The 24,455-nt window shown below is 46.2% G+C and overlaps 8 protein-coding genes across 11 annotated transcripts; 2 read left to right on the top strand and 6 right to left on the bottom strand.

Moving 5' to 3' along the window:
- Positions 1 to 753: 753 nt before the first annotated feature.
- Positions 754 to 2,201, bottom strand: BDBG_02210 (guanine nucleotide-binding protein subunit beta-like protein; the record flags this gene model as incomplete). Its single annotated transcript, XM_002627493.2, has 4 exons — positions 754 to 1,179; positions 1,453 to 1,770; positions 1,898 to 2,024; positions 2,122 to 2,201. 4 exons carry the CDS (start codon positions 2,199 to 2,201, stop codon positions 754 to 756), a joined length of 951 nt encoding a protein of 316 aa, XP_002627539.1.
- Positions 2,202 to 2,582: 381 nt separating this feature from the next.
- Positions 2,583 to 3,770, bottom strand: BDBG_02209 (TPR repeat protein; the record flags this gene model as incomplete). The annotated part of the gene is made up of 2 exons (XM_002627492.2): positions 2,583 to 3,052; positions 3,137 to 3,770. 2 exons carry the CDS (start codon positions 3,768 to 3,770, stop codon positions 2,583 to 2,585), a joined length of 1,104 nt encoding a protein of 367 aa, XP_002627538.2.
- A 406-nt stretch (positions 3,771 to 4,176) lies between these two features.
- BDBG_02208 (endoplasmic reticulum vesicle protein 25) lies at positions 4,177 to 5,272 on the bottom strand (the record flags this gene model as incomplete). Its single annotated transcript, XM_002627491.1, has 4 exons — positions 4,177 to 4,195; positions 4,358 to 4,655; positions 4,754 to 4,880; positions 5,054 to 5,272. The coding sequence occupies 4 exons, from the start codon at positions 5,270 to 5,272 to the stop codon at positions 4,177 to 4,179; spliced, it is 663 nt and encodes a 220-aa protein (XP_002627537.1).
- Positions 5,273 to 5,677: 405 nt separating this feature from the next.
- On the bottom strand, positions 5,678 to 13,172 carry BDBG_02207. Of its 4 annotated transcripts, XM_031720695.1 has the most exons (4): positions 11,721 to 12,933; positions 11,329 to 11,544; positions 8,227 to 10,910; positions 5,722 to 8,173 (listed from the first exon to the last, which is right to left on the bottom strand). In XM_031720695.1, the coding sequence occupies exons 3-4, from the start codon at positions 10,696 to 10,698 to the stop codon at positions 6,644 to 6,646; spliced, it is 4,002 nt and encodes a 1,333-aa protein (XP_031576938.1). In that variant the 5' UTR covers positions 10,699 to 10,910; positions 11,329 to 11,544; positions 11,721 to 12,933; the 3' UTR covers positions 5,722 to 6,643. The 4 variants fall into 4 exon arrangements, with proteins under 4 accessions (XP_031576937.1, XP_031576936.1, XP_002627536.1 ...); XM_031720694.1 differs by having other exon boundaries at positions 5,678 to 8,173; positions 11,329 to 13,172; XM_031720693.1 differs by having other exon boundaries at positions 5,699 to 8,173; positions 8,227 to 11,207; positions 11,329 to 12,933.
- Positions 13,173 to 18,137: 4,965 nt separating this feature from the next.
- Positions 18,138 to 18,810, bottom strand: BDBG_02205 (uncharacterized protein; the record flags this gene model as incomplete). The annotated part of the gene is made up of 2 exons (XM_002627488.2): positions 18,534 to 18,810; positions 18,138 to 18,201 (listed from the first exon to the last, which is right to left on the bottom strand). Exons 1-2 carry the CDS (start codon positions 18,800 to 18,802, stop codon positions 18,138 to 18,140), a joined length of 333 nt encoding a protein of 110 aa, XP_002627534.1. The 5' UTR covers positions 18,803 to 18,810.
- A 455-nt stretch (positions 18,811 to 19,265) lies between these two features.
- On the top strand, positions 19,266 to 21,325 carry BDBG_16507 (uncharacterized protein). Its single transcript, XM_031724451.1, has one exon. It carries the CDS (start codon positions 19,848 to 19,850, stop codon positions 20,709 to 20,711), a length of 864 nt encoding a protein of 287 aa, XP_031576935.1. The 5' UTR covers positions 19,266 to 19,847; the 3' UTR covers positions 20,712 to 21,325.
- Positions 20,273 to 21,496, bottom strand: BDBG_16506 (uncharacterized protein). The gene is made up of 2 exons (XM_031724450.1): positions 20,850 to 21,496; positions 20,273 to 20,697 (listed from the first exon to the last, which is right to left on the bottom strand). The coding sequence occupies exon 1, from the start codon at positions 21,210 to 21,212 to the stop codon at positions 21,030 to 21,032; it is 183 nt and encodes a 60-aa protein (XP_031576934.1). The 5' UTR covers positions 21,213 to 21,496; the 3' UTR covers positions 20,273 to 20,697; positions 20,850 to 21,029.
- Positions 21,497 to 21,793: 297 nt separating this feature from the next.
- Positions 21,794 to 23,885, top strand: BDBG_02204 (uncharacterized protein). The gene is made up of 3 exons (XM_031720692.1): positions 21,794 to 21,980; positions 22,047 to 22,696; positions 22,783 to 23,885. The coding sequence occupies exon 3, from the start codon at positions 23,046 to 23,048 to the stop codon at positions 23,238 to 23,240; it is 195 nt and encodes a 64-aa protein (XP_031576933.1). The 5' UTR covers positions 21,794 to 21,980; positions 22,047 to 22,696; positions 22,783 to 23,045; the 3' UTR covers positions 23,241 to 23,885.
- The last annotated feature ends 570 nt before the right edge of the window (positions 23,886 to 24,455 follow it).

The following is a 24,455-nucleotide window of genomic DNA, read 5'->3' as shown; positions in this document are numbered from 1 at the left end:
ACTGTGACTCGATAAAATAATCCAGCAGTAACAGCGAGTCTTCCGGCACTAATAGAAGAAGCGACGGTTCGAGAGACACAGCGAAATAGGCCTTTGGAACTCAAGTGTTTTCGCGGGATATTAAGGTGATGGTTAACAAGAGTTGAAGGAAAATATTGTGGGAGAAAGCTCTTCCCGATGTACAGCAGTGACCAAAGCTGGTAGACGCATGGAGGATTCTCTCAAAAAAGATATGTATCTACGATCATAGAAAAAAAGTCGACCATAATTCGAGGAGGAATTTAAGAACATAGAAAAATTAGTTGGTATTTTTTTTTTTGTTCGGCTTTGCATTTCGCATTCCTTGCTTCTAGATTAGTAAGGGCATGCACGGTATGGAAATCATGTTTTGATTCGAAACAGTGGCATGAGACAATTTCTTCCTCAGCGTGGAAGGGATTTGTTTTTTTCGACAGAACTTAACTTTCTTTCTTTGGTCCTCTTTTTATCTCGATAAAAGGGTGGGAAAAAAAGGCAAGTCAACTCTATCAAAAAACACAGAAAACTCCCGTTCCAGTCCACCGAAGAAAGAAAATGGGAGAGAGAGAGATATAATAAAGAAAAGGGGTAGGTGGTTTTTGTCATTTGCTCATTGCTCATCCATCGCAACCCAGCCATCCAGCCTGTAATTTCCACAACAGCTCCGTTTTTCTATTTGCTTCCGCCCCAGAGACAAACATATTACACATAAACGGGCACACACAGAGATCCCTCCTACGTTCTCGACATAACACCCCAGGCTCGGATCTTATTATCAGTGTATCCAGCAAACAGAGTCTGGCCATCAGCGCTCCAAGCCAAGCTTATGCACTCAGGCTCACGGCTCTTCTTTCCCTTCTCAACGAATTCAGGCTTGAGCTCGTCGACCTTGCTCTTCTTCTCCAGATCGAAAATGGTGATGCTGCTGGAGGTGGCAGCGCAGAGCCAGTAGCGGTTGGGGGAGAAGACGAGGGCGTGGATCTCGTCACCGGCTTGGAGGGAGTAGAGGTGCTTGGACTCGTTAAGATCCCAGAGCATGGTGGTGCCATCCTTGCCACCGGAGGCACAGAGGGATCCGTCGGGGGAGATGGTGACGGTGTTGATGTAGCCAGTGTGGCCGATGTGGTCGGTTTGGATACGGCAGGATGAGAGTTCCCAGACCTTTTTCAAGTTTCGTGATATTAGCCAAAACGAAATCTACTGGAAATATGGTATTCATTTGTGCCTTCTTTTTCAACCGTATGAAAAATTGTAAGGGTTTTCCATCAGGGCAATTGGTGAAGTTTGTCTCATGGCCTCTTAAGGGCTCTGAAGTAGCAAATACGTAAATGCAAAACATCATTTGGGCATATATAATCGTAAATCCGACACATATGCAACTGGGGGGGGTTAGGGGGTCGCAATTGAGCGATATGTCAAATATTTATTTCGTACCTTGACGAGTTTGTCCCAGCCAGCAGAAACGATGACGGGGTTCTGGGGGTTGGGGCTGAAACGAACGCAGGAGACCCATTCGGTGTGTCCCTTGTCGGTGATGGTGAACTTGCAGTCACCCAGGGTGTTCCACAGCTTGATGGTCCGGTCGCGGGATCCGGACACGATCTGGCGGTTGTCGGCAGAGAAGGAGACGGACAAAACATCATTGGTGTGGCCAACGAAAGTTCTGGTGGTGTTGCCAGTAGCCAATTCCCAGAGACGAAGGGTTTTATCCCACGAAGAAGAAAGCGCGTAAGCACCGTCGGACGAGATCACCTAATTCACGAGAAGAGGGAAAAAGCAATGCACAAGAATCAGCCGATATTGCTCCCTCAGAAGACCCTTTTTAACAACTCCTTTTTGTTTTTTCAAAGCTTCTGGGATGGTATTCTTTTTTGCATACACAGTCGGAGACAATGTGCGAGTGGCCATGAAGGCTCCGCTTGGGATATCCGTATGCGGTATCATCACGAGTCAAGTTCCAGATGATCAGGGTCTTATCGCGACTGGCGGAAAGGAGCATATCGGGGCTAACATAGTGATTTTGCCAGTCAGAATTCCACTGTGTTCTTTTTGGCAAGCTTCGAGATATATTTATATAAGAAAAAAAAATTGGTTGTAGCTTACTTCTCCAACGAAGTGGCCAGGGAGGTGACCCAGCCATTGTGGCCTTCGAGGGTCCCGCGGTGGACAAGCTGCTCAGCCATAGTGTGCAGGCTCTCGGTCGAAGTCTGAGAATATCAGGGAAATCCTCGTGGGGGGGGAGGGTTGGAAGGAGGAGGATGGATGGCGAGCAAAGCAATGTCTGTCGTTGAGCTGGTGGTTCTTCGTCGTCGTCTCTTCTCCCAGATGGAGCGAGGTTCCGGCGCCCAGACGAGCCCTAAGCGCAATTTGGTGGCCGGCTTTTTTGTGTGTGCGCCAGAGCCCTAGCGGACCTAAGCGAGAGGGGTGGGGGTCACGTGGATCTACACGCCGTATCAGACATACAAAAAAACACACACCCACCAGGGTGAAATGATCTAGCTACAAGGAGTATATATACACGTTTTACATTAAAGCAAGGCAAATGACAGCGCCAAGAACAAATCTCATGCGTTGACTCTATGCAGGTCAGGCATCTGTCCTAACCCTCCTCCACTCCGGCTCTGCCCCTTCGCCCCCTTTACTCCAAGAGCACTCTTCTCATGCACATGCTGTCTCAATTGAGCAAGGATCTCAGAGTCCTTCCACCGCTGCGGAACAGGTCTATATGCAGGTTTGAATGCCCCTACAGTCTGCGCCCATTCTCCACTCTTTGCAGCGCCGCTTTTCCACGTCTCTGTCGGGGTATCCTGGGCTTGATTGTCGGATATGTTTGTTGCGGAAGGCGAATTGGCGCCATCTGTCACGGATGGGTCCTCTGCCTCTTGAGTCGCCCAGTAGTAGATATCCCAATCATTCTCATCCAGGAATTTGTCGTATTCTTGCAGTTGTCGTTCTGTCATCGTCGGGAGATGCTGGGATGCAAACGTCGAGAGGAGAAGGTCGGATTCTAGGATGCCTCGCTTTCGGCTTTGATCTACTTGTCTGTTAGTTTGGCTTTCTGTAATAAGGGGATTATGCCACTATAAGTATAATGGCATGGGTGTAGTAAGACACGTACACAGCAACCTAGCCCTCATCGTCGTAATATCTTCCCCTTGCCGCCTCAAAGGCTCAACCTTAAAAGTAATCCCCTCCATCTCCCCAACGCCCAACTCAGGTTTCCTCCCCCCGTCCGTTTTCACACTTGTGCCTGTCATATGCTCCATCTTACCCGGGACCGCATTGCGCGGCTGGTAGTCGGGATCCGCTCCTGTGATCAAGTCTGGGGGCGGTGATTTCGCGCCAACTTTGGGAAAGTCATCGGTGCTTGTCGGCGTGGTATTTGTCAGATGTGGGTTCAGAGGCTTAGACTTCTGGGTTTCGCGGTGTAAGGGAGCAGTCGAGTGGCCGCGTTCATTCAGGTTGCTGGCTCGGAATGTTGTTGAGCTCAGCGATCGATGGGATGCGGCTCCGGCTTGGCGTTGGAAAAATGAAGACACTGCTCTGGCATTGGAAGGGCGCAGAGCGCGCATGAAGAATTGTGGAGTACCTAGAGTTGACATTCTGTAACAGCCCAAGCGCGCTATTAAGGATGAATGAATCGATAGTAAACAAAGGTGTACGGAGTGTAGAAGGATGAATTTATATCGGGACAGGATTACCGAGCTTCCTAGGTTGACATCATCCCGGTGGTCTGTTTGCCGTGTTTGCATTCAGAAACAGGATTCGCGAAACCGGGCCCCTGAGCCGATCAGGGCGCTGAAGTCCCCTCTATATATATTTACAAGATATGGGCTAAAGTCAATCGGGATTTCCTTTTAGCAGGTTCATTTACCTCTGGACGTCATCTGCTAAATCCACACATCCTCATTACCCTTAACATAGTTACTGGGCGGGTGATTGAGTAGCAGGGGATACTGCGCTAAACAATACAAGAGATAGATTCGGTATTTCATAATAACAACAATTACGGAAAAATCTGGAAAGCTCTGCCAAAAAGAAATAATAATGCATATGTTCTCCATCATCCTTCATTACAGATGCCATTGAAAATCCCAATGTAAGACGTCTGCAGAGGGAAATAAAGCAGTGCGCAGGTAAAATTAAATCGTCACGCCTTTAGATAAGATGCTTCGACCTGGTAGAATTTAAAACAAAAATCATTAACCCATAAAGCTCCTGACATACAAACAGAGAATGCTGATAAGGAGAAGGGAAAGAAGGGGAATCCCTCTTCCAGTCCCGAAGGATCGGAATTTATCAGAGCAAATAAAAAAAAAGGGGGGAAGGAAAAACACACCTGAAATACGCTCTCAGATAAACAACCTGCCACGCGCCCAATCCTATCAGCATACCAATAGTCCCAAAGGCAAACCATTTAACTCGTTCGTTCGTGCTCTCATTCGTATCTCTCAATTTCTGCTCGCGAGTCCGCATGTATTCCATCTCTGTCACGATCTCGGCGACCATCGCTTCAATACGGCGCAGATCAGCCTCGACCGGTCGTAGCTTCTCTTGTACCTGAATGGCCGACCAGTCGCGGGCGTCGGCTCCAATATCAATGTCAAGTTCGACGGAGCGGGAAAGGGCGCCAGTAGCTATTCAGTTTGAAGATGCAGCGTTAGGTTACTTTGAATCGTAGCACGGGGTAGAGTATGAGCTGGGGAAGTAGGAACGGTCAAATGTTTTCACTTACGTCGGCCAACGAGGATGTTCTCAAAGCACACGTCGAATGCAGTATCTGCCCCGGAGGTAAACGCTTGTCGTTTCTCGCCGACGACGTCCTTGGGCCTGCCGTAATCATTACCCATCGAGTCTTTAATCTATATTCCCCCAGACAAACCGACCTGTTAGTTAAATGGCAGACTGGAAATTGAATACAAATAATGTGGACTTTGCAAAACCATTTTGTCCCGGAGCACGAGAAAAATAAAAAAGCTCCAGGTGAACCCAAAGAAGACAAAAAAAGGGCTTCCAGGAGCCTAGAAAAACATACATGCATGTTAACAACCTGTCCATCACCTTTGGATCCACCCACAATCGCCGTCACAACAACCAGCTGATCCTTATTCACAAAGTTTCGTATACATCTCTCCTGATTTGTGTTGGCAGGGAGATCGAATTTCAGGGCCGTGGAGAGCTGGGTTATGCAGAGGAGGAGGAGCATGAGAGGCCGCAGGAGCCCAGTTAAGGGCGACGTACACGAGCTGCCCATTTTGTGTATCCCCCCCTTTTTCTTCTTTCTATTTTCTGAAGCAATGTGCGGGTGAGCCCGTTCTACCGACCACGGCCAAAGGGGAAAGGAAAAGTCAATGGAATGGTGTTGTATTGCTTCTTTTGCATATAGCAGAGCAAAATAGCTGAGGCCAGGGAGGTGTTGCGGAATGCCACGATTTAGTTAGAGTTGGCTCGGACACGGAAAAACATTTCTGCGCGGCGATATACTCCAACTTCGGGAAGCTTCATGCACGAATACTTGAGAGACAACGGAAATTTTGGCGTTACTAGAGGTGTATATTGCAGCAAGATTAGAGGGTAGAGGCCTTCGAGATTTTGCCCTCTGGCAATGTTCATATATCGTTTCTACAACAAATAGAATATGGAAACAATCTACACCATATACCCTCTGAATGGACAGAAATAGATAATAAAAGACTAAATTAAATAAATACTAAGATTACTCTCCACGTAGTAACCGTACAGATCACTAGCTAAATAAGTAGTCCATCGTGTTACGGAATGGGATATCGCAGTGGTTTCTAGGACGGACTAAAAGAAGGGATCAAAAGGGATATTGAGCAGTAGAGCACCGGTTAATACAGAAGAAATTTGCACATTAAATCATATTACCACCTAGAGGAAAATCATTTAGAGTACGAGTACACAATTGAGCAAGTGACGCGACGCGGAAAAAAGAGAGAAAAAAAAAGAAAAAAAAGGAGGGACACGGTATCGTACGGGGCAAATAGGTTAAAGAGACATAAGCGAAAAGCGGGGAATACATACAACGTACATTCAAACCGCCGGAGAAGTAATTTCCGAAGGAATCAGAGAAGTAAGAAAGATGACAAAGGAAAAGTTAAAACGTACAAATGGGTTGGTGGGTGAAGATAGCTCTAGAGAAGCGCGGCTAACAAGTAAACGCCAATACTCGTCGTCTCCGCAAAGAGGAAAGGGGAGATCTTAGGATTGAAATACACCAAGATGTCCTGAGACGAACATGGGCATGGAAAATGGAACAAACGATCACACATAGTGGCCACATGAGAGTGCCAAGTAGAAGAGTAACACGGGAAAGGTACAGAAGGCATTATTAGGAAATGTATCATCATCCTCGCTGAAAAGCGGACCGTTTTGAGGTGCTCAAAACCATAGTCGTCTCGTAAAAAGCAGGCAGAGGTAGGTAGGGACAATTGGGGTAAAAAGCGTGGATATCCAAATATACAAAAAAAGAAAGAGAAAGAAGCTGACCAACATAAATAATAGCTATACATAAAAGGCATTTAAATGGGGCCGAATAATCCAACTCTTTAGTAATGAAGAAGAAAATTGGGGACAGGTAGATCATAGGAAAGCAAGAACAGGTTTAAACCGCCTGTTTCTTTATCCGCGAGAACATCCTGCTAAAGGAGCTGCCGTTCCCTTTCTCTCTTTCCGCGCCAAAGGATGCCCCTGAAGCCGGGCGAGTAATGGGCTCGGGCGGTCCAGTGCTCTTTAAAAAGTCTGCAAGCTCCGCAGTCGAACTTTGATAAGCCGTCGGCTGACTTTGCTGCGGGCGTTGAGCCCCATTGGCTCTACCATCAGAGTTGCTCTCTACGTAAGCTCTGTAAGATGAAGGGGGTGAATAGCTCCTATTGATATGAGAATTTGAGCGAGAGAGTTTGAGTCGAGTTGTCTCCAGAGTCGGGGCTGTAGGGCCTGGTGGGGACGAAACGGTGGTGGTATTTGACTTATAGGAACGAAGAGATGATCGTGACAGCTTAGTCGACGGTACTTTGTCCACGGATGTAGCGCGCATTAGCCGGGTCCTCATGGAGGCAGTACTCTTCATTCTCGCTTTACTTGCCGCATTCATATTGACAGATAGAAGCTGGGGAGGTTGGTCTAATTCGGGAGGTGGAGGAGCATGGCGTAAAAAGTCAGCCAAGCTCTCTTCCTCTTCTTTATGGGCCTTGAGGCCTCCAAAGGAGATCCCGATCTCAAACTCATCGTTGTCACTATCAAAATCGATGGCATAGGGATCTTTCACTCGCCGCTGTTTTCTGGCTGGCATAGAACTTTCGGATGTGTCAGTGGCGTTACCAGAAGCGGACGGACCAGGCTGTGTTCGAATATTGGCGCGGTTTGGGGAATCGAGCAAGCCGGTACGCGAGTTGAATGAGGAAGGGACGGATTTCGTCGTGGTTGAGTCGGCATGTGAGCTCGGAGTGTAGCTCTGTCGTCCAGAATCTCGATGAACACCCCTAGGACTTAGCAGGAATTCATCCGAATCCATCGTTGAACGGAACGGGGCGACCGTCCTTGGAATTCGATGGGAGCCGTCTGGGGGCCCTTCTCTTATGAAGTCGATGAGATCCGACGTGCCATTGTCCTTTGGTGCCACCGCTGGCCTGGCTTCTAGGCGCGGAGCTGACTTTTTTGGTAGTTCTTTGGTAAGAACGTGTGAGGGGCGAGACGATGTTACTGATGAAGTCCCGCTGCTAGTCAAACTCAGCTTCCGGTTGCCCGAGCCACTGCTCCCGTTGACAAAACTGGTCGTGCGACGCCGGTGATTCATTGGAGCTGCTGTAGTTTGCTCGGGACCGGTAGATCTAATGAATTCGGCAAAGTCTCTCAGTGACTCTCTTTCTACCCTCGCATCCCGTGCTTGTGGTGTAGCTGTCTTGTGTACTGATGACTGGGGGCGGCTAGAATGGGCAAGCGAAGCCTCTACAAACTTGGACTTGTTCGGCGAAGCAGTGGACGGAGTGTGTATGCGCATCGCATTTAGTCTGGAGGAAGCCACACTTGGTCTCCTACCTTCCGATGTCTCTCCTGCGGGGCTGGTAGTTTTCAACGGCTCGTCCATGTCAGCTATCTCGTTTCGCGTGGCTCCCCATCGAGGGGAATTGGAATCCTATAAAGTAGATTAACATCAAGCTCGGGGTACAGGCCGAAGCTAAAACTTACCTCCATCTCTCTCATGTTCCGCGGTGTCAGTGTGAAATGGATAGTTTCATCGCTTTGAATCAGTTGGTCCAAGTCCGTAGGGTCCGGAACGGCTTCCACGAATTTAGACAGAGTTGAGTTTGTTTCAGTGGAAGTGCGTATTGGAAAAGGAATCCTGGAATCATGGTCACTAGGTTGTCGTCCTACCAGGCCCTTTAACAATTTGTTAGAAACCTGTGAGGTAGTGGATCCTGACGTTATCGGCCGCTTATCCCGATGGCTGCCGATACTCAGGGACCGACGAGGTTTTGAACCTGTATCACGAGGGGTCGCAGGCGGCGGAGGAGAAACTCGTTGAACTGCAGCACGCTCAGATCCAACCGAAACAGAGGAACTCGGTGGATACCGGGGAGTTGTATTCCCGCCGTTAGAGGCTTTCATATGTTTCCGCGAATTACTCCGGGAGACAGATTGTCCACTTTGGGTGGTACAAGTCGACTGGGCACCGAAAAACGAATGTGGAGAATCTCGGTCAGGGATGCCACTAGAAACGTTATCAACCTCCTGATGTGGACTGAGCCGAGTAGACTGGAACGGAGCTCTGTTTGATTCGGTAACAAAAGATGTCTCCACGATTGAATCTTGAGAAGATGCGTACTGTGCATGAGCCTGTTGGATATTAGATTGGTCCGAATGCCTGGAGGCACCATCTTCACCAACGGTACATTCCGGAGAATGTTTCTGAACGGTTGTAACGACACGTGCCCTATATTGATATTTGGGTTCCCGGTTATCTTGAATATTTTCATTGTTCATACGCTCGCGGTGGGCCCTGGGGACTTCAGACGGTTGGTTATTTTCTTGTTTAGGGCCTTGGGTTTGGGGGATGGGCTTTTCTTGGCTCCTTTGCGAATGAAGCTCCGCATGGTGGAGTATTCCATTCGAAAACTTTGGACTATGCAACTGAGTCGTAGGCGCAGAGCTTAGGATTTCAGAATGGCCACTGCTCTCAGCATCGTCTTCAGTATCTGCAGGTTCTTGACGTTGTTTGCTACGAGGAGGAATTTCAGGTGGGCTAGATCTAACTCCCGACAATCTGTCCGAGAGCTCGTCGTCTTCAATCATAGTCTCGAGGTGATTCTGTTCATCTCTCGCTGAATGAGTGGCCGAATTGGGGCCAAAATAGAAACACCCGTTTGGCTGCAGCGGCCAGCTTGGTGAGGAAGGCAACGACTGGGAACGAGAATGAATACCCTGAGGATCATTCATACCGCTTCGCAGCCTCGCGGAGTGTGAAGCAGATCGATCCCATGTTGGGGAGGCGGAATCAGATCCGGATAGGAGGAGGCTTCGAGGGCGTAATGATCGTGCTTGAACGGCAATGGAAAGTTTGGTTGTAAATCCAGGGACCTCGATTTCATCCACGTCATTTTCAGATACTGGGATTGGTATATCCGCCGGATTTATATCTTCCTCCAACGAAGCCTTAGTGGATTTCTGCAATGTTTCACTTGCGGATGGCTCTTCTATTGTCCCGATACTGCTTGCTCTACTGGTGCCTCTCAAAGGGAAGAGGCCCCGCCGTATCATTGACTCTCTGGAAAGTGTTCTGGAGAGCATGGGAGTCCTCACGTTTCTTCTCCACATGCGCCACAGCCGCCCAAGGGTTGGGTTTAGTGCTAGCTTCTCCATGTCCATATCTTCGACTACTAATATCTCGACATCTGGTGTATCAGAATGCTCGTCCCGTGCCCTGCTAGACCTGCCCGATCCCACCCGAGTAGAAGCTGCCTCGCCGGCGATGATTAGGGAGTGTTCACCAATATATTCCAAAATTGAGGTAAGAAATATGGCAGCGGCGGGTGTAATGTGGCCAATACAATTGGAAAAGCGAGCGGGACCAACATCCGTTTCATTTAGCCCCTCTCGAAATAGATGTTCTTCCTCATCCTCCTCCTCCATGTCGCCCAATCGCGTATAAACCATGCATCGTAAGCGGGTAAGTTTCCATGATCGCTCGAGCTCAAATTGCCCAGCAGGCTCGCGGCCACCACGAAAGTCAGATAGCTCCTCATCTTCTCCGCCACCCATATATTCACTCAGTTCCTCATCCGCCGCAGAAACAACCTCCTTAGCAAGTCTTGGTTTCAGTACTTCAGCTAATGCTGGTCTGATGGCATTCAATTTCGTAGATTTAGCGGTCATAAGGATGTTGAACAGTAGGTTGTCCAGAAAACGGTTAAGGAGAGTAAGGGACGACCGAGTGACGGAGGCACCAATGGTGCCAGCTGCTGGATTTGCACCATTGAGATTTTGGTCTGCGGACACGATCTGGGCTGCAGCTGTGGCCGCGATGAATTGAGGCTCTGGGTTAACCGGGGGCGGTGACAGCATGCTTTGCGACGGCAAGGGAGTGTCGCCAGACAGGCTCACGCTGCGGCCGTGGCGGCCAGAGACTGCACCGAACGAGTCGGTCAAGGGATCGCACTGCATTGTGCCAGGAAATTCTCACATCAATCCTACATGAACATCCGCCTGGGGGGGGGGGGGGGGGGGGGGGATTGAAAGATGGATGGAGGGTGAAGGAGGGAAAGCCGAAAGGTCGAAGGGAGGGAGTTTGTTAACAAGCGAACCTGGACAAGACCTATTGTAAAGCCGACAACGGGCAGAGCTCCAAAAATTTCAAATCACAAAACAATGAGAATCTGCAAAAGAGAGACAAATGGGAGAGAGGTCAGCATACAGAACTGCAATGAGTTTCATGTGAGGATTTATTTTTATTTTTTCTTTCCCCTGCAGCTCTTGATGGCACTAACTCCCAGTTACGTTTCGCTGGGAGGCCAAAAAGGCAGAATGTGGACCAGTAATGGGGCCGGAAAGGAGAACAGGTCAGAGAAAACAGGAGCAGCGCCAGAACAACGACTCCAAGCAGTCCAAGGAAGAATGGGGCGGCGGTGGTGGGAGGAATGGGGCTGTTTGCCTGTCAACGCGGAGAGGAGAGGCTGCGAATGACGACAAGTGGGTTTGACAAAAAAGCAATTCAGCCCGCTAGACGAACACAAGAGCGAGCTGGGCTAACGAAGGGATTCCCATTATTGGTATTGATTGGAGAGGGAAACCTACTTTTAAACAAAACATGTGCCCTCGTCTGAGGCGCAAGAACTTGGGCTGGCGAGATGGGCCTTACGGGAGAGGTGGATGAAGAATGGCGGCGACTGGAGAGAGGAGAGAGACAAAGCTGACCAAGACGCAAGCCATCCAATGGGCGCGGATGGATAAATTGGCAAAATGAAGAAGAGGAGAGTAGTGTGGAGACGGCGAGCCTGGTAGCACTTGAAACTGGGGAGGAGTCAGTCTAGTCTGGTTGTCTAGTAGTGCTGTTTAGCTCTATGAAGAGGTTGGACCAGCGATTCAGCGACAGCCGTTGATTGAAGTTCCAGGACTCAGGAGGCGAAGAAAGATTTCGGGGCTAAATTAGTCGGCCACACGAAGTACGAAAAACACAGGGGGCGTACAAACGACGGACAGCCTACGGAGTACAGGACAAGGACCAGACGCCAGGCTCAACGTAAGCAGCCCAAGGAAACTGAGCAGCGGAAATCATAAGCAGTAGTTAACCATCAGTCGGCGTAGGACGCTAGAGCTCAGGAGAAGTGGAGAGCACTAAATAATAACTAGCAGCAACACCACACCGGTTTGCAGACTAGTGGCAAGCGGGGAGAGGAGAGAGATGAATGGATGAAAGAGAATAATAATAACGAAGAAGCAGCACCAGCATTCGGAGACATTTTTGACAATCTCAATCATGCAGCGAGAGGAAGAGGTCAATTCAGCCGAACGATTAAAGGGCTTGGATGGGCAAAAGACAAAGCTTCCCGGCCAGACAGAGTATTAGCATTCAAGGTGCAGACCACCCACCCAGACCAAGCAATCGGTGATCCCAGCCATTATTCGAGCTGGGTATTCTTTTATTATTATTGTTATCATCCAGGCCGTGTTTTGTTTTCGCATGTTATTATATTATATTATTAGTGTTATAGACGGAGAAAAGGCTGCCATCTCAAGCCCGGCTGCGGCATACCGTGTGCTTCTCTGCCCTGCCATGGCATGACTTTTTCGCTTCAAGGGCGTGGGCGCCATCACCCACGCCAATCAGTCTCTTTGACCTATTTATTATTGGCGTCCAGAGCTCAACTATCGCCCAGCTGATGAAACCAAAAAAAAAAAAAGAAAAAAGAAAGAAAAAAGAAAAAAGAATCCAGAAAGAAGGAATTATCATTCAAACGGCGGAGAAGCACGTAATAATTTAGTAGTAAAATGCCTCTGATCCGCAACCCCCGCAGTTGGGACAAAATAACTTAGACAAACGCCATCGATTATTTAAGTTTTATTATTCATTATTTGGTGGCAACTGTGTCAGAGTCAGAGGTTGTGTCCGTCCATAACTACACCATGGAAAGTTAACAAAAAAAGTCGAAGCCAAAGGACAAGGGGAAAAAAAAAAAAAAAAAAGCAAAAATGTGAGCAGCAAAAAGCAAATACTCCAACAGAAACAGGGCTCGCTAGAATGTTCGTCGAATGACCGTGGAAGGGGCAGAATAATAATAAATAGTTCTCTACAAGGCATGGATGGAGATATATCATCTTATGGCTGGCTAGGATAAATGATCCCGACACGTAACGCTAGGCAGATTCAGGCTAACCAGATAATTAATCGCTCAAAACCTCATGCATGTGGCTGGCCAGCCAGACCCGTAACTACTCTACCTACTGTGTCTCGTTCTGCTAGATGTTTTTCTATTATTTGGGGTTTTTTTCCTCAACCTAGCTTCGAGACTTGGCCACTCGAGAAAAAATAAAAAAAATAAAAAGGGCAAAAAAAAAGGCAGACGAAGAATATCACTTGCAATGTAACAGCGTGGAACATCTCGACTTCTGAGGCCTGATAAAATCCATTCAAATCAAACCTGATACAAACTATCAAGAATATATAATATGCTTCTGGAACCACTATAACTAGTTATATAACAAATCCATGTGAATATTGTTGGCAGTTGCTCCGGCTACTGAAGTCACGTGTCTTACATTCTACAAGGTTGGAGAACATCACTCAGTAAACAGCTTTATTCTTTATTTCAGATATGAGATATATGTTCTTCTTTATGTTCTCATTATCTTCATTATCTTCATTATTTCCTCACATCATTCCATAACCTTGATTACATTACACTTTGAAGGGAGCGATGAATAACAAGGGGGTTGGCCACCCGCATAAAAAAGCAACCTCATACTTCAACTAAATCATTCAATCTGACGGGCCAAGAAGCTAGCCCCTCAACGAACTCCATGATGATTGCAAAGAAAATTAAATTTCGTAGCAGTGGCATAGACTCATTATTATTGCAAAGCGTCTCGCAACTGTTGAGCAGCGATTTCGTTCGTTCCTCTCTACGCTGTGTAGTAACATCTACGGAGTACTCCTGTCTCGATGATGAAGACCCTCAGCTGAGCTCTTCAGCACGTGACTCTAACATTCATCATCCATCTCCCTCCATTCAAGAAATGGCTTCTCTATCAGAAGCCGATTGTGAGGTTATTAAGAACCATCCCTTGGATGATTGTCTCGACCGGCTACAAAAGTCGGAGCGTTTGTATTCCACAGTCAGTTCTCTTGATGGGGCTGATGACAAGATCTGAAAAACTCCCAAGACACGGTATCACATCTTCTAATCACCTTAATGGGGACAAAAGCTGTCTTCAGTCTTCGTTCAAGGCCTCCGAGTTAGCAAATTGCTTCGCACGTATTCGACAGGGAGACTTCAGGTACATTGTGAAGATCACGACATCTGGAACGCGATTCTCGATCTAGTAACGCCAATCCCACAGACAGGCGTTTCCTCCGCATTTGACAGGACACCGGTCACGCATTCCTCCGCATCACACCAAGGCAGTGAACAGACTCGACAGCTGATTGAGGCAAGAATTTTTGAAGAGATCGAACCTGCACGTATCAGGATGTACAGGGTTTCTTTGAGAAATACTTTGAGGGAAGAGACTGGACAGACCATGCTCAGGACGTCTACGTGTCAATAAAAGACCAATAGGTTGATTGCGAATGAGCCAATCTTCGGGTCTGCCCACCCAAGACAAAGTGCTGAGCTGGTTGTTCCGGCTCCAAGATGATTTTCTCTCAAAAGAGCAACAACACTACTACACAATAAATGTCCCAAAAGAGCTATTTATCAGCAGTGAGGCTCAGCAGCAAGTCGATCTGATTTCTCAAACAAAAGAGTGGAATGACATCAGACACTGAGCATGACTGGAGAGACATTGAGGTGATAGGTGAACTCAAGGCATCTGACAACAGTGTGAAGGGGCTATTGATTCAGCTCGCCAGATATGTGTGAGATGTGTTCGCCTGGCAGCTGACACACTACTACCTTCACGTGTTTACTATCTGTGGATCTTCTATGACATTGTGGGTCTTTGACCGGTCAGGATGCTACAGCCCAGGTTCATTTGATATTCACAAAGAACTAGAAAAGTTCATACAGGTCCTTGCCAGCTATACAATGATGAATGATGATGAACTGAGTTTGAACACATTCACAGAGCTGGACAGTGACTGCTGCTTTATACATGTTGAGCATGAGAAAACTGAAATAAAGCTGCTGCTGAAGTCAGAGCCTCTTACTCATCAATAAGCAATTATCTGCTGTGGAACATTCTGCTATCTGACAAAGACTCCAGACTCAGATGAAGATTGAAGCCATGTCATCAAGTTCTCTTGAACATCTCACAGACAGAAGTCTGAAGCTGAGCTTCTCAGATTGACCAACCAGAGAGAAGCTAAAGACATTGCAAGACTGATTGATCATCACACTATCACAAGTATCAAAGAAATGCACTTCAACATAACATCTACAAATCCCTACTCTTTTCATGATGGTCTCAGTGTGATGTCATCCTCTTCACAGTCACAACTGCTCAGTGCTCTTTCACCATCATTTAGTGATATTCATGGCCTATCTATTGCAGAAACTATAGGAGACAAATCAGCTGATGCTGGCACAAAATCATCAAAGTGATCCAGGTCTGCCAGTAACCAGTCAAACCCTTTATGGAACGAGGTTACATACGATGTGGATGAAGCCCGGGCCAGTCTGCTTGTTCCCAGCAGCAGCCTATATGATAACCGCATTCTTCGCTGTCTTGTTATATTTCCTGCCGGCCGGCCAATTCATCAATACAGTTCACTTCTGGAGCTGTTGGAAGCGCTCCGCGACGCCATCAAGGCACACAGATCCTTTTATATTGAGGGACACATTCTTCATCGAGATATATCTGAGAACAACATAATCATCACCGATTTAAACTGGCTTCACTGGGATGTTGATTGACATGGACCTTGCGAAGGAGCGCACATTGTCACACTGGAATCATGGAGTTCATGGCCATTGAGGTGTTGCTCAACATTTACCATACATATCAGCATGATCTCAAGTCATTCTTTTATGTTCTTCTCTGGAAGTGTGGTCATCACGGCTGGGTGTTTGTCTGCAATTCAAAGAGACAACGTATACTGAGTCTGCTGACAAAGTGGTACACTGGAAGTTATGAAGAGATTGCCACTGCAAAAGAAGGTGTCATTGGCGCTAATAGATTTGAGCTCATTTTGGCGGAGTTTCCATGTGAGTTTGACTGTGTCAAACCACTTTGCAGGGAGTTGCGCGGAATCTTGATTCCAATACAGGGAAATGCAATTTTTACTGGAACACCCACAGATCCGGAGATTCTCTATAGGCCGGCCATCAAGGCTTTTGACAAGGCCATTGACAGCGTCATAGCTACATAATTCTTTTGGTTTACTACTTCTTAGATACCCCATGTCGCATTATATTCATTTATTGCTAGTATTAACATAATCGGTAAGCGAAACGCGCATGTAAGCCTGCCGCGCACCCAACTCAAAACGCGTCCATGAATTAGCACTTAATTCATTCAACCACCTACCATGCCACCAATTCTAACCCGAAGCTCTAGAAATTCAGCGGAGCAAGAGGGTAGGATCTTATTAGCTCTCCAAGCTATTAAAATCCAAGAAATATATTTTTTTTCGCAAAGCACCGCGTATTTCCAATAATGTGCCTGAAACCACGCTTCGCGAACGTCGTCACAGCATCATAAACCACGCGATTTCTCGCGCCAATTCCCATAAATTAACAGAAATCGAATAACAAACGCAATGTGGTGAGACAACATTTCGTACACCAAGAGTTGCTTGTATCACATCCGACTAGAAAGCGGGAAGCACAGGCACACAAAGAATAACTCTACACCGGAGCCCAAAACGCCGTGGAGACCGGTGGGAGATCAAGGATAAGTCCCAACGGCTTCCCGCTTCCCGCTAACCCAACGGCCCACTCGGCGGTGCTAATCGCCATTCGTCATCGGGATATGGAGGAGAACGGAAGTGCAGAATCAAAATTATTAATTCTAACTAACCTTTAGAAATATAATACGGGGCCGTTTGAAGAACTAGTTAACTCCCTGTTCCGTGTTTCGAGATTGCTTATTTCAGGATTGCGCGTCGAGCTCCAAAATGATGTTCGTTGGCTGCGAAAGTTACCAATGATCCATGGAGATATCAGATTCATGTTTTTGTTGGCCGCTGGTTTGCGTCAGACTTTCAGCTCCGGCTGAGGTTCATTTTGATACTTATTTGGGAAATATTTTGAGTTGGGAGCAACCGTTTTCTCTGCAGACGTCCGTGGGCTCATGAGGACCAAGATAGTCTGAGTTCATACCAAGTCGTTTGCGCTCTTGAGTCAAATATGGGTGGCTGGGTACCATCAATACCTTCAGTCTTATTCCAGGTGTTCTCCCTCATCTCTTTTCTTAATTGAAATGTATTTTTTCCTGATCCCTCATACCTCTTCGAATTATTACCTTTTTAGCAGGAACCTGACTTTTACTACTTTTTTTGAGGATCATCAGGATTCTCAGAGGGCAGTATTACATGTCTTTCTCTCCTATTTTTCATGCGAATATCCAAGAAGATATATACCTTCTCAAGTTCATTTAAGTTAGAAATGTCTTATCGAATCGATCAATTTTTGTTGGGATCTGATAACATTCGTTGCTCGCTACTCAAAAGGCGAACGATTTGAATAATAATATATATGATAAGACGAGTGAAAAACTAGTGGCAGACGGCGATGAAAAACAAACTATCACGGAAACCTTGCAAAGCAAGAGAAAACTTGGACATCACAAGTGGATTATCGGTGCAGTGTTTCAAACGTTAACAGTCAATTGCTATAGAGGCTATCACAGCTCCAGGCTTGGGCTTCGGAACCGTTACTCTTATAGCCTCTCACTTAACTCCTATACCCATCAGGATGAAATGTAACTGTAGGTGGGTGCCGGGCGCGACTGGATAGGAACCAGCCGTTTTATGGTCTGTTTGGCCTAGTGGTTAGGGGCGAGGGCCCGGCAGCTCTATTCTATAACCATGACAATTCAGCCTTACACTTGAGCTGCATGTGCATGTGTTGCCGCTAAAAGGCACACTGACTGCAATCAGGGACAACGGTACTGCATTCCCGAGGGCAAAATTCTGCAGTAGCTGGATGTGATGAGAGCCCGCGATTTACGATTTGAAAAATTGATTGCGTACCATATCGGTCAAGTCATGATTCCCCTATATACAGTGCACATTTCAGAGGGTACTTCTCGTCACCTGCTTGAGCCTCCATTACTCCAAAAGCTTCATCGTTGAATGAATGGTATTGGAAAGAAGCCCTGAGTAGCCCACATGGTGCGTGGATGATCCTTGGAGTGTGGTATAGCTCCAAATGCAACATAGAAGAAAGAGGAGATAGATGCTTGTCCTTTTAAAAGGATGGGTTTATACAGGCGTACTCTGTCATCTACCTCCCAATGTGCCAGCCATATACGACAGATCCACCAAGTGTCAATCCCTCCTTGTGATCGCTGAGGAGGTTTTGTCATTCGTCAGGTAGGTTTTGACGAGCACTTGTGGACATTAGTTATGTGTCTCATCGAGGCAAATGGTAAAATTTGAACCTCTTAAGATCCACAAACTTTATCTCGCTGAGAGCGGTTCAAGTTGATACACACAATATGTGGTCTAAGGGGTTAAGAGATCCACCGCTAATTGGTTAAACACCAAGGGCGCTCCTTGTCTGCTTTAGCTGCGAGAAAATATGAATGGGGGCCGGGAAAGAAGATATATGGCCATATGGTCCAATGCGAATGTGGCAATGAGAGGATGGCTATACAATAACTACTCAAGACCTACTTACTCTCTGATCGCATTGTCAACACCTGTTCCGCGGCCGAGCTTCTCATTTCTTTTCAGATGTCTCTGTTCGCAAGCTTGGCTGACGCCAGAGGCCGGACGGTATACAGCACTGAAGATGACCAATTTAAACTCTGGATAAGATATGATAACTATTATGTATGACTTTGCTAATCTGTCCGGAGTTAACGGTCCGCCTTGCTTATATGCGAGTTTGAGCTCGAAGTTACTTGGGCGGTTTTGGGCGCTAACAATATTTTTCCGCGGGGCCATCCTTAAGATCTGATACTGACTTTTAAAGTATACTACCCAAGGGGGAAGTTTTACTCCTTCAAGGGGTAAGGTGATTGTGTTTGTTATCCTGCTACTAGTGAAGGATGATGATGGTGATATGTGCATTAAAGGTTCAACTGGACCTTGTTCATTTCACTTGCTAATTTGGTGCTATAGCCCTGACGCGAAACTCCAAGATGAGAGAACACGTCTGGTCAGGGGCCTGCGGGAAGATGATGAAGGGTGATACTGGTCTTGAAGAGCGCATAGGGATTAGGGATAGGATAGTTAAGTATAGTTCACCGCTAAATTCGACGTCCAGGAACCCTTCCCCAAAACTTCCATTGCTCTGATATATTGTGGCGGACATATTACTTGCGAAAACAGAATTTTCCCAGCCCCCTCTGAAAATTAGTAGCAAAACACCACCAAAAAATCAAAATATCTGCATTTCTCTAGAATCATTCAATATCATCCAATACACGTCTTTTTCAATCAAATATCATTCAAATACGCGTCTTTCTTACCTTTATCATCAATATGTTACCTCAACTCTGTGATTTCACCACCAACAAGATTGTACACCTTCTTAAGAATGATTATATGCCTGCTGAGATCGCGCGAAGCATTGAGTATCACCTGTGTATATTGAATTCAATGAAATCTTCACTGTTTTGAAACTGCTAGAGAACTCTGTTCAACATGTGATATAAAGTCAAAGATCATATCAGATATCTCTTCAATTCTGAAGAGATTTGATGGAGATATTGAAGCTTTTTTGCATCATGCAGTTGAGAACTTCATAAGAGAAAAAGATATAAAAGAATATTTCAGATCTACTTATATAGAATAGTATTGTAATAATTAGAAAGATTCAGATTACAATTCATTATAATATAAATTTAGAAGTGAAAGCAGTATGAGATCTGTTCTTATCACTATAAATAGTGAATAAAGATGATTTGAATTTCTGCAATTTTGTCTGTTATAATGGACTTTTTAACCCATCTCTTATAATTTGAAATATACTCTTGTCAATATTCATATGAAGCAACTGTCCCCTTGTCAATCAATTGAAGTATTCATCAAATTGAGGTATTGGACTGCTTTGAATTGGAGATGGAACAGCGGATTCGATGGAAGATTCAACGGCGGATTCGATGGAAGATTTCAACGGCGGATTCGATGGAAGATTTCAACAGTGTATTCGATGGAAGATTCAACGGCGGATTCGATGGAATATTCAACGGCGGATTCGATGGAAGATTCAACGGCGGATTCGATGGAAGATTTCAACGGTGGATTCGATGGAAGATTTCAACAGTGGATTCGATGGAAGATTTCAACAGTGTATTCGATGGAAGATTCAACGGTGGATTCGATGGAAGATTTCAACAGTGGATTCGATGGAAGATTCAACGGCGGATTCGATGGAAGATTTCAACAGTGGATTTTGATGGAAGATTCAACGGTGGATTCGATGGAAGATTTCAAGGGCGTATTCGATGGAAGATTCAACGGTGGATTCGATGGAAGATTCAACAGTGTATTCGATGGAAGATTTCAAGGGCGGATTCGATGGAAGATTCAACGGCGGATTCGATGGAAGATTTCAAGGGCGTATTCGATGGAAGATTCAACGGTGGATTCAATGGAAGATTCAAAACAGTGTATTCGATGGAAGATTCAACAGTGTATTCGATGGAAGATTTCAAGGGCGGATTCAATGGAAGATTTCAACAGTGTATTCGATGGAAGATTCAACGGTGGATTCGATGGAAGATTTCAACAGTGTATTCGATGGAAGATTCAAAACAGTGTATTTGATGGAAGATTCAACAGTGTATTCGATGGAAGATTCAACGGCGGATTTGATGGAAGATTCAACAGCAGATCTGGATGTGGATGATAATGAGATTGTGAATTCAGTTCTTCTATTCCTTTCATCATATATTTCATCATCATCACATTGATTATCTCACTTGAGAATGCCATATTGAATGAAGTTGAAGCTGCCAGAGCTGAAGGAGGGAATATAATCACTGACATTTGAGAGATCTGTATAGAAGAATTGATTGTAGAAATTATAGATTCATTCTTCTAATTCTTCTTCTTCTTTCTACTCATTAATCATTTTGTCATCTCTCTTGTTCTTTATCTCATTGATAATCACCCATTCATACAATCTGTATGAGATGTCAGGCTCAGGTGTAGGGATTCGCAGATATCAAGGATCCTCAGACTGAGTCTCTATATCCTCCTCATCCATCTGCTCCTCCATCTCATCATTGACCGGATCCTCTCCATTATCCAGAACTTCTGGAACAGGTAGTTTGGGGAGACTGAGGCGCAGGGTAGGAGTCTCTGTACAGGCTTGCGAAGCAGCAGAACAGCGGGCGTTGCGAGGCATATTGAAAAAAGGGTTGATTGATATATGTGGATTTGATGATAAAGGTAAGAAAGACGTGTATTTGGATGATATTTGATTGAAAAAGACGTGTATTGGATGATATTGAATGATTCTAGAGAAATGCAGATATTTTGATTTTTTGGTGGTGTTTTGCTACTAATTTTCAGAGGGGGCTGGGAAAATTCTGTTTTCGCAAGTAATATGTCCGCCACAATATCTGATATCTTAGAGACACCATCTACGCAGCGTACTTAGAATGCGATTCTTTTGCTAATACTAACCAGACCTGGACGACCTTACTGTGCCACAGACAGTATACAACGGTTGACTATCCCTGAGTTCACTCCATCTACTCTATGTAGCGTCTGCGGGAGAGAGGGGGAAACCATGTTGTTCTTCTTGCTTCAATAGGGTGCAACCAACTGGAGCTAAAAGCTGACAGAAAGAAGCATTCACACCATGGACACGAGGAATGTCCTGTCAGTAGTCATCCATGCGCATTGGCTCGAAGGGACACAAAACCTTATCGAGGCCGATCCGAGACCAGCGCGAACTTAAAAGCTGCTGCTGAAGCTGGCCAGTTTCCGTACTGCAACAGGTTCTGATTTGCAGGTCCGGTCAGCTCCGTTCGTGTTTGCCTTTGCCTGTTGGCGATCGTTTTTTCGTTCAATCTGGAGTTGAAAGTCTCAGCCCCGCTTCGCGGTCAAGCTGCGATACACTCCTGATCGCAGCCTCCAAGGAAACAAAACTCCTGGGAAATGCCATATAGTTAAGTCAATGACAGCTAGAGCAAGGGACGAAGCCGAAGCTGCACTGTCTGACATTTCACGCCAGAGCTCGGAAGCATTACCATGCCCGAATTGAACAAGAAGTTCTTCAGGCAGATATATCTATCCTTTTAATTTGATTTATTTTCCTGAGATTGAAACCCGATGCTGCAGGTAATGGAATGGCCTTTTCGGAAACCCTGGAGCCACAAATGGGATTCGGTCTCGGAAAACGAGGCGCGAGTCAGCTTGAGAGAGGATTTGCATCAGTTGTATTTTGATGAAATCTAGCTACCAAGCGGGAAGAAACACGGCACTCTACTAGGAGTAAAACCAAAGGTCCAACATTCTCCGGCATGCTCATGCAAGTGCGCTCTCTGGAAACTTGGATTGCCCTGGGGAGGAGTTTTTGGGGGGGGAGGGGGGGGGAGGGGGGTGATTGGTAACAGCCCATCCCAACACCCCTCGCCCTTGATAATTCTTCCCTCCACTCCTTTCAAAACGAGAGAGTTTAAATTAAACGGTACCTGGGCCACAAAATGAATGGGCGAAAATCCATAGTCGCAAGGCAGGGGTGATGTGATGGGTGCGTTGAAACGAATATGTGAAGTGTGAATAAAATACCGTGAGGAACATTAGAAGAGTCTAGCTATCGACATGGAGGATTAAAGCCATGATCAGATCTCAGAACCAAGGAACGACTGGAGTATGCTGCAGGTAAGTCCGAAAAGAACACGCCGGCGGGGATTTTGAAAGACAGCGCAAAGAACAGCATTGAGTGACGTCTCCCCTGTGCTAAATAGGGCCCCGGACTGCGCTATCGCGTCGCGCATAACAGATATCGTCAAGATCGAATTAGGCATGCTGGCCGAGAGGACAGGAAAGAAGGTAGAAAGAGGGGGTTTTCATTCTGTTCTGGCAGATTTGGACGGCAGTTGGAGAACAAGGTAGGCATTATAAGTTGAAAGAAACAAAAGCCAAAAGAGCTATCTGGACAAAGACAATAATCATATCAACGCATGTAAAATAGACGGGACATTCTGGGTATTCATTCGGATTTGGGAAAATGCCCGTTAATCACCACCATCATCCACGGCCGGTTGGGGATTTGGTCCCCCTGGAGATACTCTATCAAACTGTGGTACTGGTGCGGGCAAAGTTCTTGAGAGGGCAACGCCTTGGACATGTCGCGGAAAACGCCATATTCGGTCAGGCATACTTTGGGGTCGAGCCTTCGCACAAGGGTAAGCAGGGTCCATGAGATATCGGTGCGTGGAAAGTCAATGGTTCATCTGTCAATGGGGCCGTGAGCCTCAACTTCTCCTCCACCAGTGGTAACTTGGGGGCCAGAATCTAGAGGATATATGTAGAGTAAATAGATTTACACGCAACTGAAAGAAGCCCCCGCATGACTTGAGCCAAAGCAAGAAGATACCACGTACTTGAAGGGACGAACCTGGTTGAAATCATGTCTTTTATCGATTGTCTCTCCTGTCTCCCCCTTCATTTCTGCCCTCTTTCTCCCCCATGTTACTTTGATTATTGTTCATATTCATATTCCTTTTATGGCAGCTGCATAGATCAGGACACCAGAACCAGAAAAAGGCGGGCGGCCATGGGTTCTCCCTGTTTTGCAACAAGCATGTCCTAAAGCAGGGGGTCGCTGTATGGCCTTGCGAGGTCCTTCACCTCCCACGTTTCGGTGCATTTTCCGCCATGAATATAGGGTATGTATACTCGGTACTGGCTTCTTTGTTTGTTTATAACTGTCCATCACCGGGGTTTGATCGACCAGTTTGCCTGTTGATAGAGTGGTTTTTGGACAATGTGGGGCTCTGTAATCCTGCCATAGGCTCTAGACATATAGGGACACGGACTTTACATGTACAGTACATGAGGAAAATGCGAGCTGGCGTCAATGTTTGGGGGTCGGGGAGGTTGAGTTTGGGTTTGGGTTTCTGGCTGCAATGAATGCTTGCAATCGTGCAGGCGATGACGACTTGTGCATGAAGTATTCGAGCTCCCATTCAATGTACTCCGTACTGGAGTAGTAGAATAACTACGCCAAGGCATTTAAGGCTCTAACAGAAGGATACAGGGATTCTGGATTCAAAAATATGCAAGGACGGCAGTCCACGGCATTAGTACTACCGATTGGCAGTTGAAGATCAATAATGAAAACAAACAAGAATCTACATTCAGGCCATGGTCCGAACCGAACCATAGGGGAAAATGCGTGAGAAAAATGGCTGGAAGCTGACTGATGAGAGTTCTAACTATCTAGTATGAAACACGGCGACCTTTCTAATATGTAATATGACTTTTAATCGCGAGGTCCCGAAAACGCTCTCTGGGAATTTTGTCTATCCTTTGAAACATGGTATCCATCTCTTTTTCGTGGCCCCCTCCCTCGAAACACCCTTACAAGAAACCATTAGAAAGAAGGAGGAAATTTGGAAAAGCACACACGCAGACA

The sequence above is a fragment of the Blastomyces gilchristii genome, assembly GCF_000003855.2.
Source record: "Blastomyces gilchristii SLH14081 genomic scaffold supercont1.3, whole genome shotgun sequence".
Taxonomy (NCBI): domain Eukaryota; kingdom Fungi; phylum Ascomycota; class Eurotiomycetes; order Onygenales; family Ajellomycetaceae; genus Blastomyces; species Blastomyces gilchristii.
This window is presented reverse-complemented; position numbering and strand designations above follow the sequence as displayed.

Coding starts and splice junctions, on each gene's coding strand:
- BDBG_02207 (XM_031720694.1), bottom strand. CDS start 10,698: ATGCAGTGCGATCCCTTGACCGACTCGTTCGGTGCAGTCTCTGGCCGC. Junction 8,174..8,226: donor GGAACATGAGAGAGATGGAG/GTAAGTTTTAGC, acceptor TCTACTTTATAG/GATTCCAATTCCCCTCGATG.
- BDBG_16507 (XM_031724451.1), top strand. CDS start 19,848: ATGAAGCAACTGTCCCCTTGTCAATCAATTGAAGTATTCATCAAATTG.
- BDBG_16506 (XM_031724450.1), bottom strand. CDS start 21,212: ATGCCTCGCAACGCCCGCTGTTCTGCTGCTTCGCAAGCCTGTACAGAG.
- BDBG_02204 (XM_031720692.1), top strand. CDS start 23,046: ATGCCCGTTAATCACCACCATCATCCACGGCCGGTTGGGGATTTGGTC.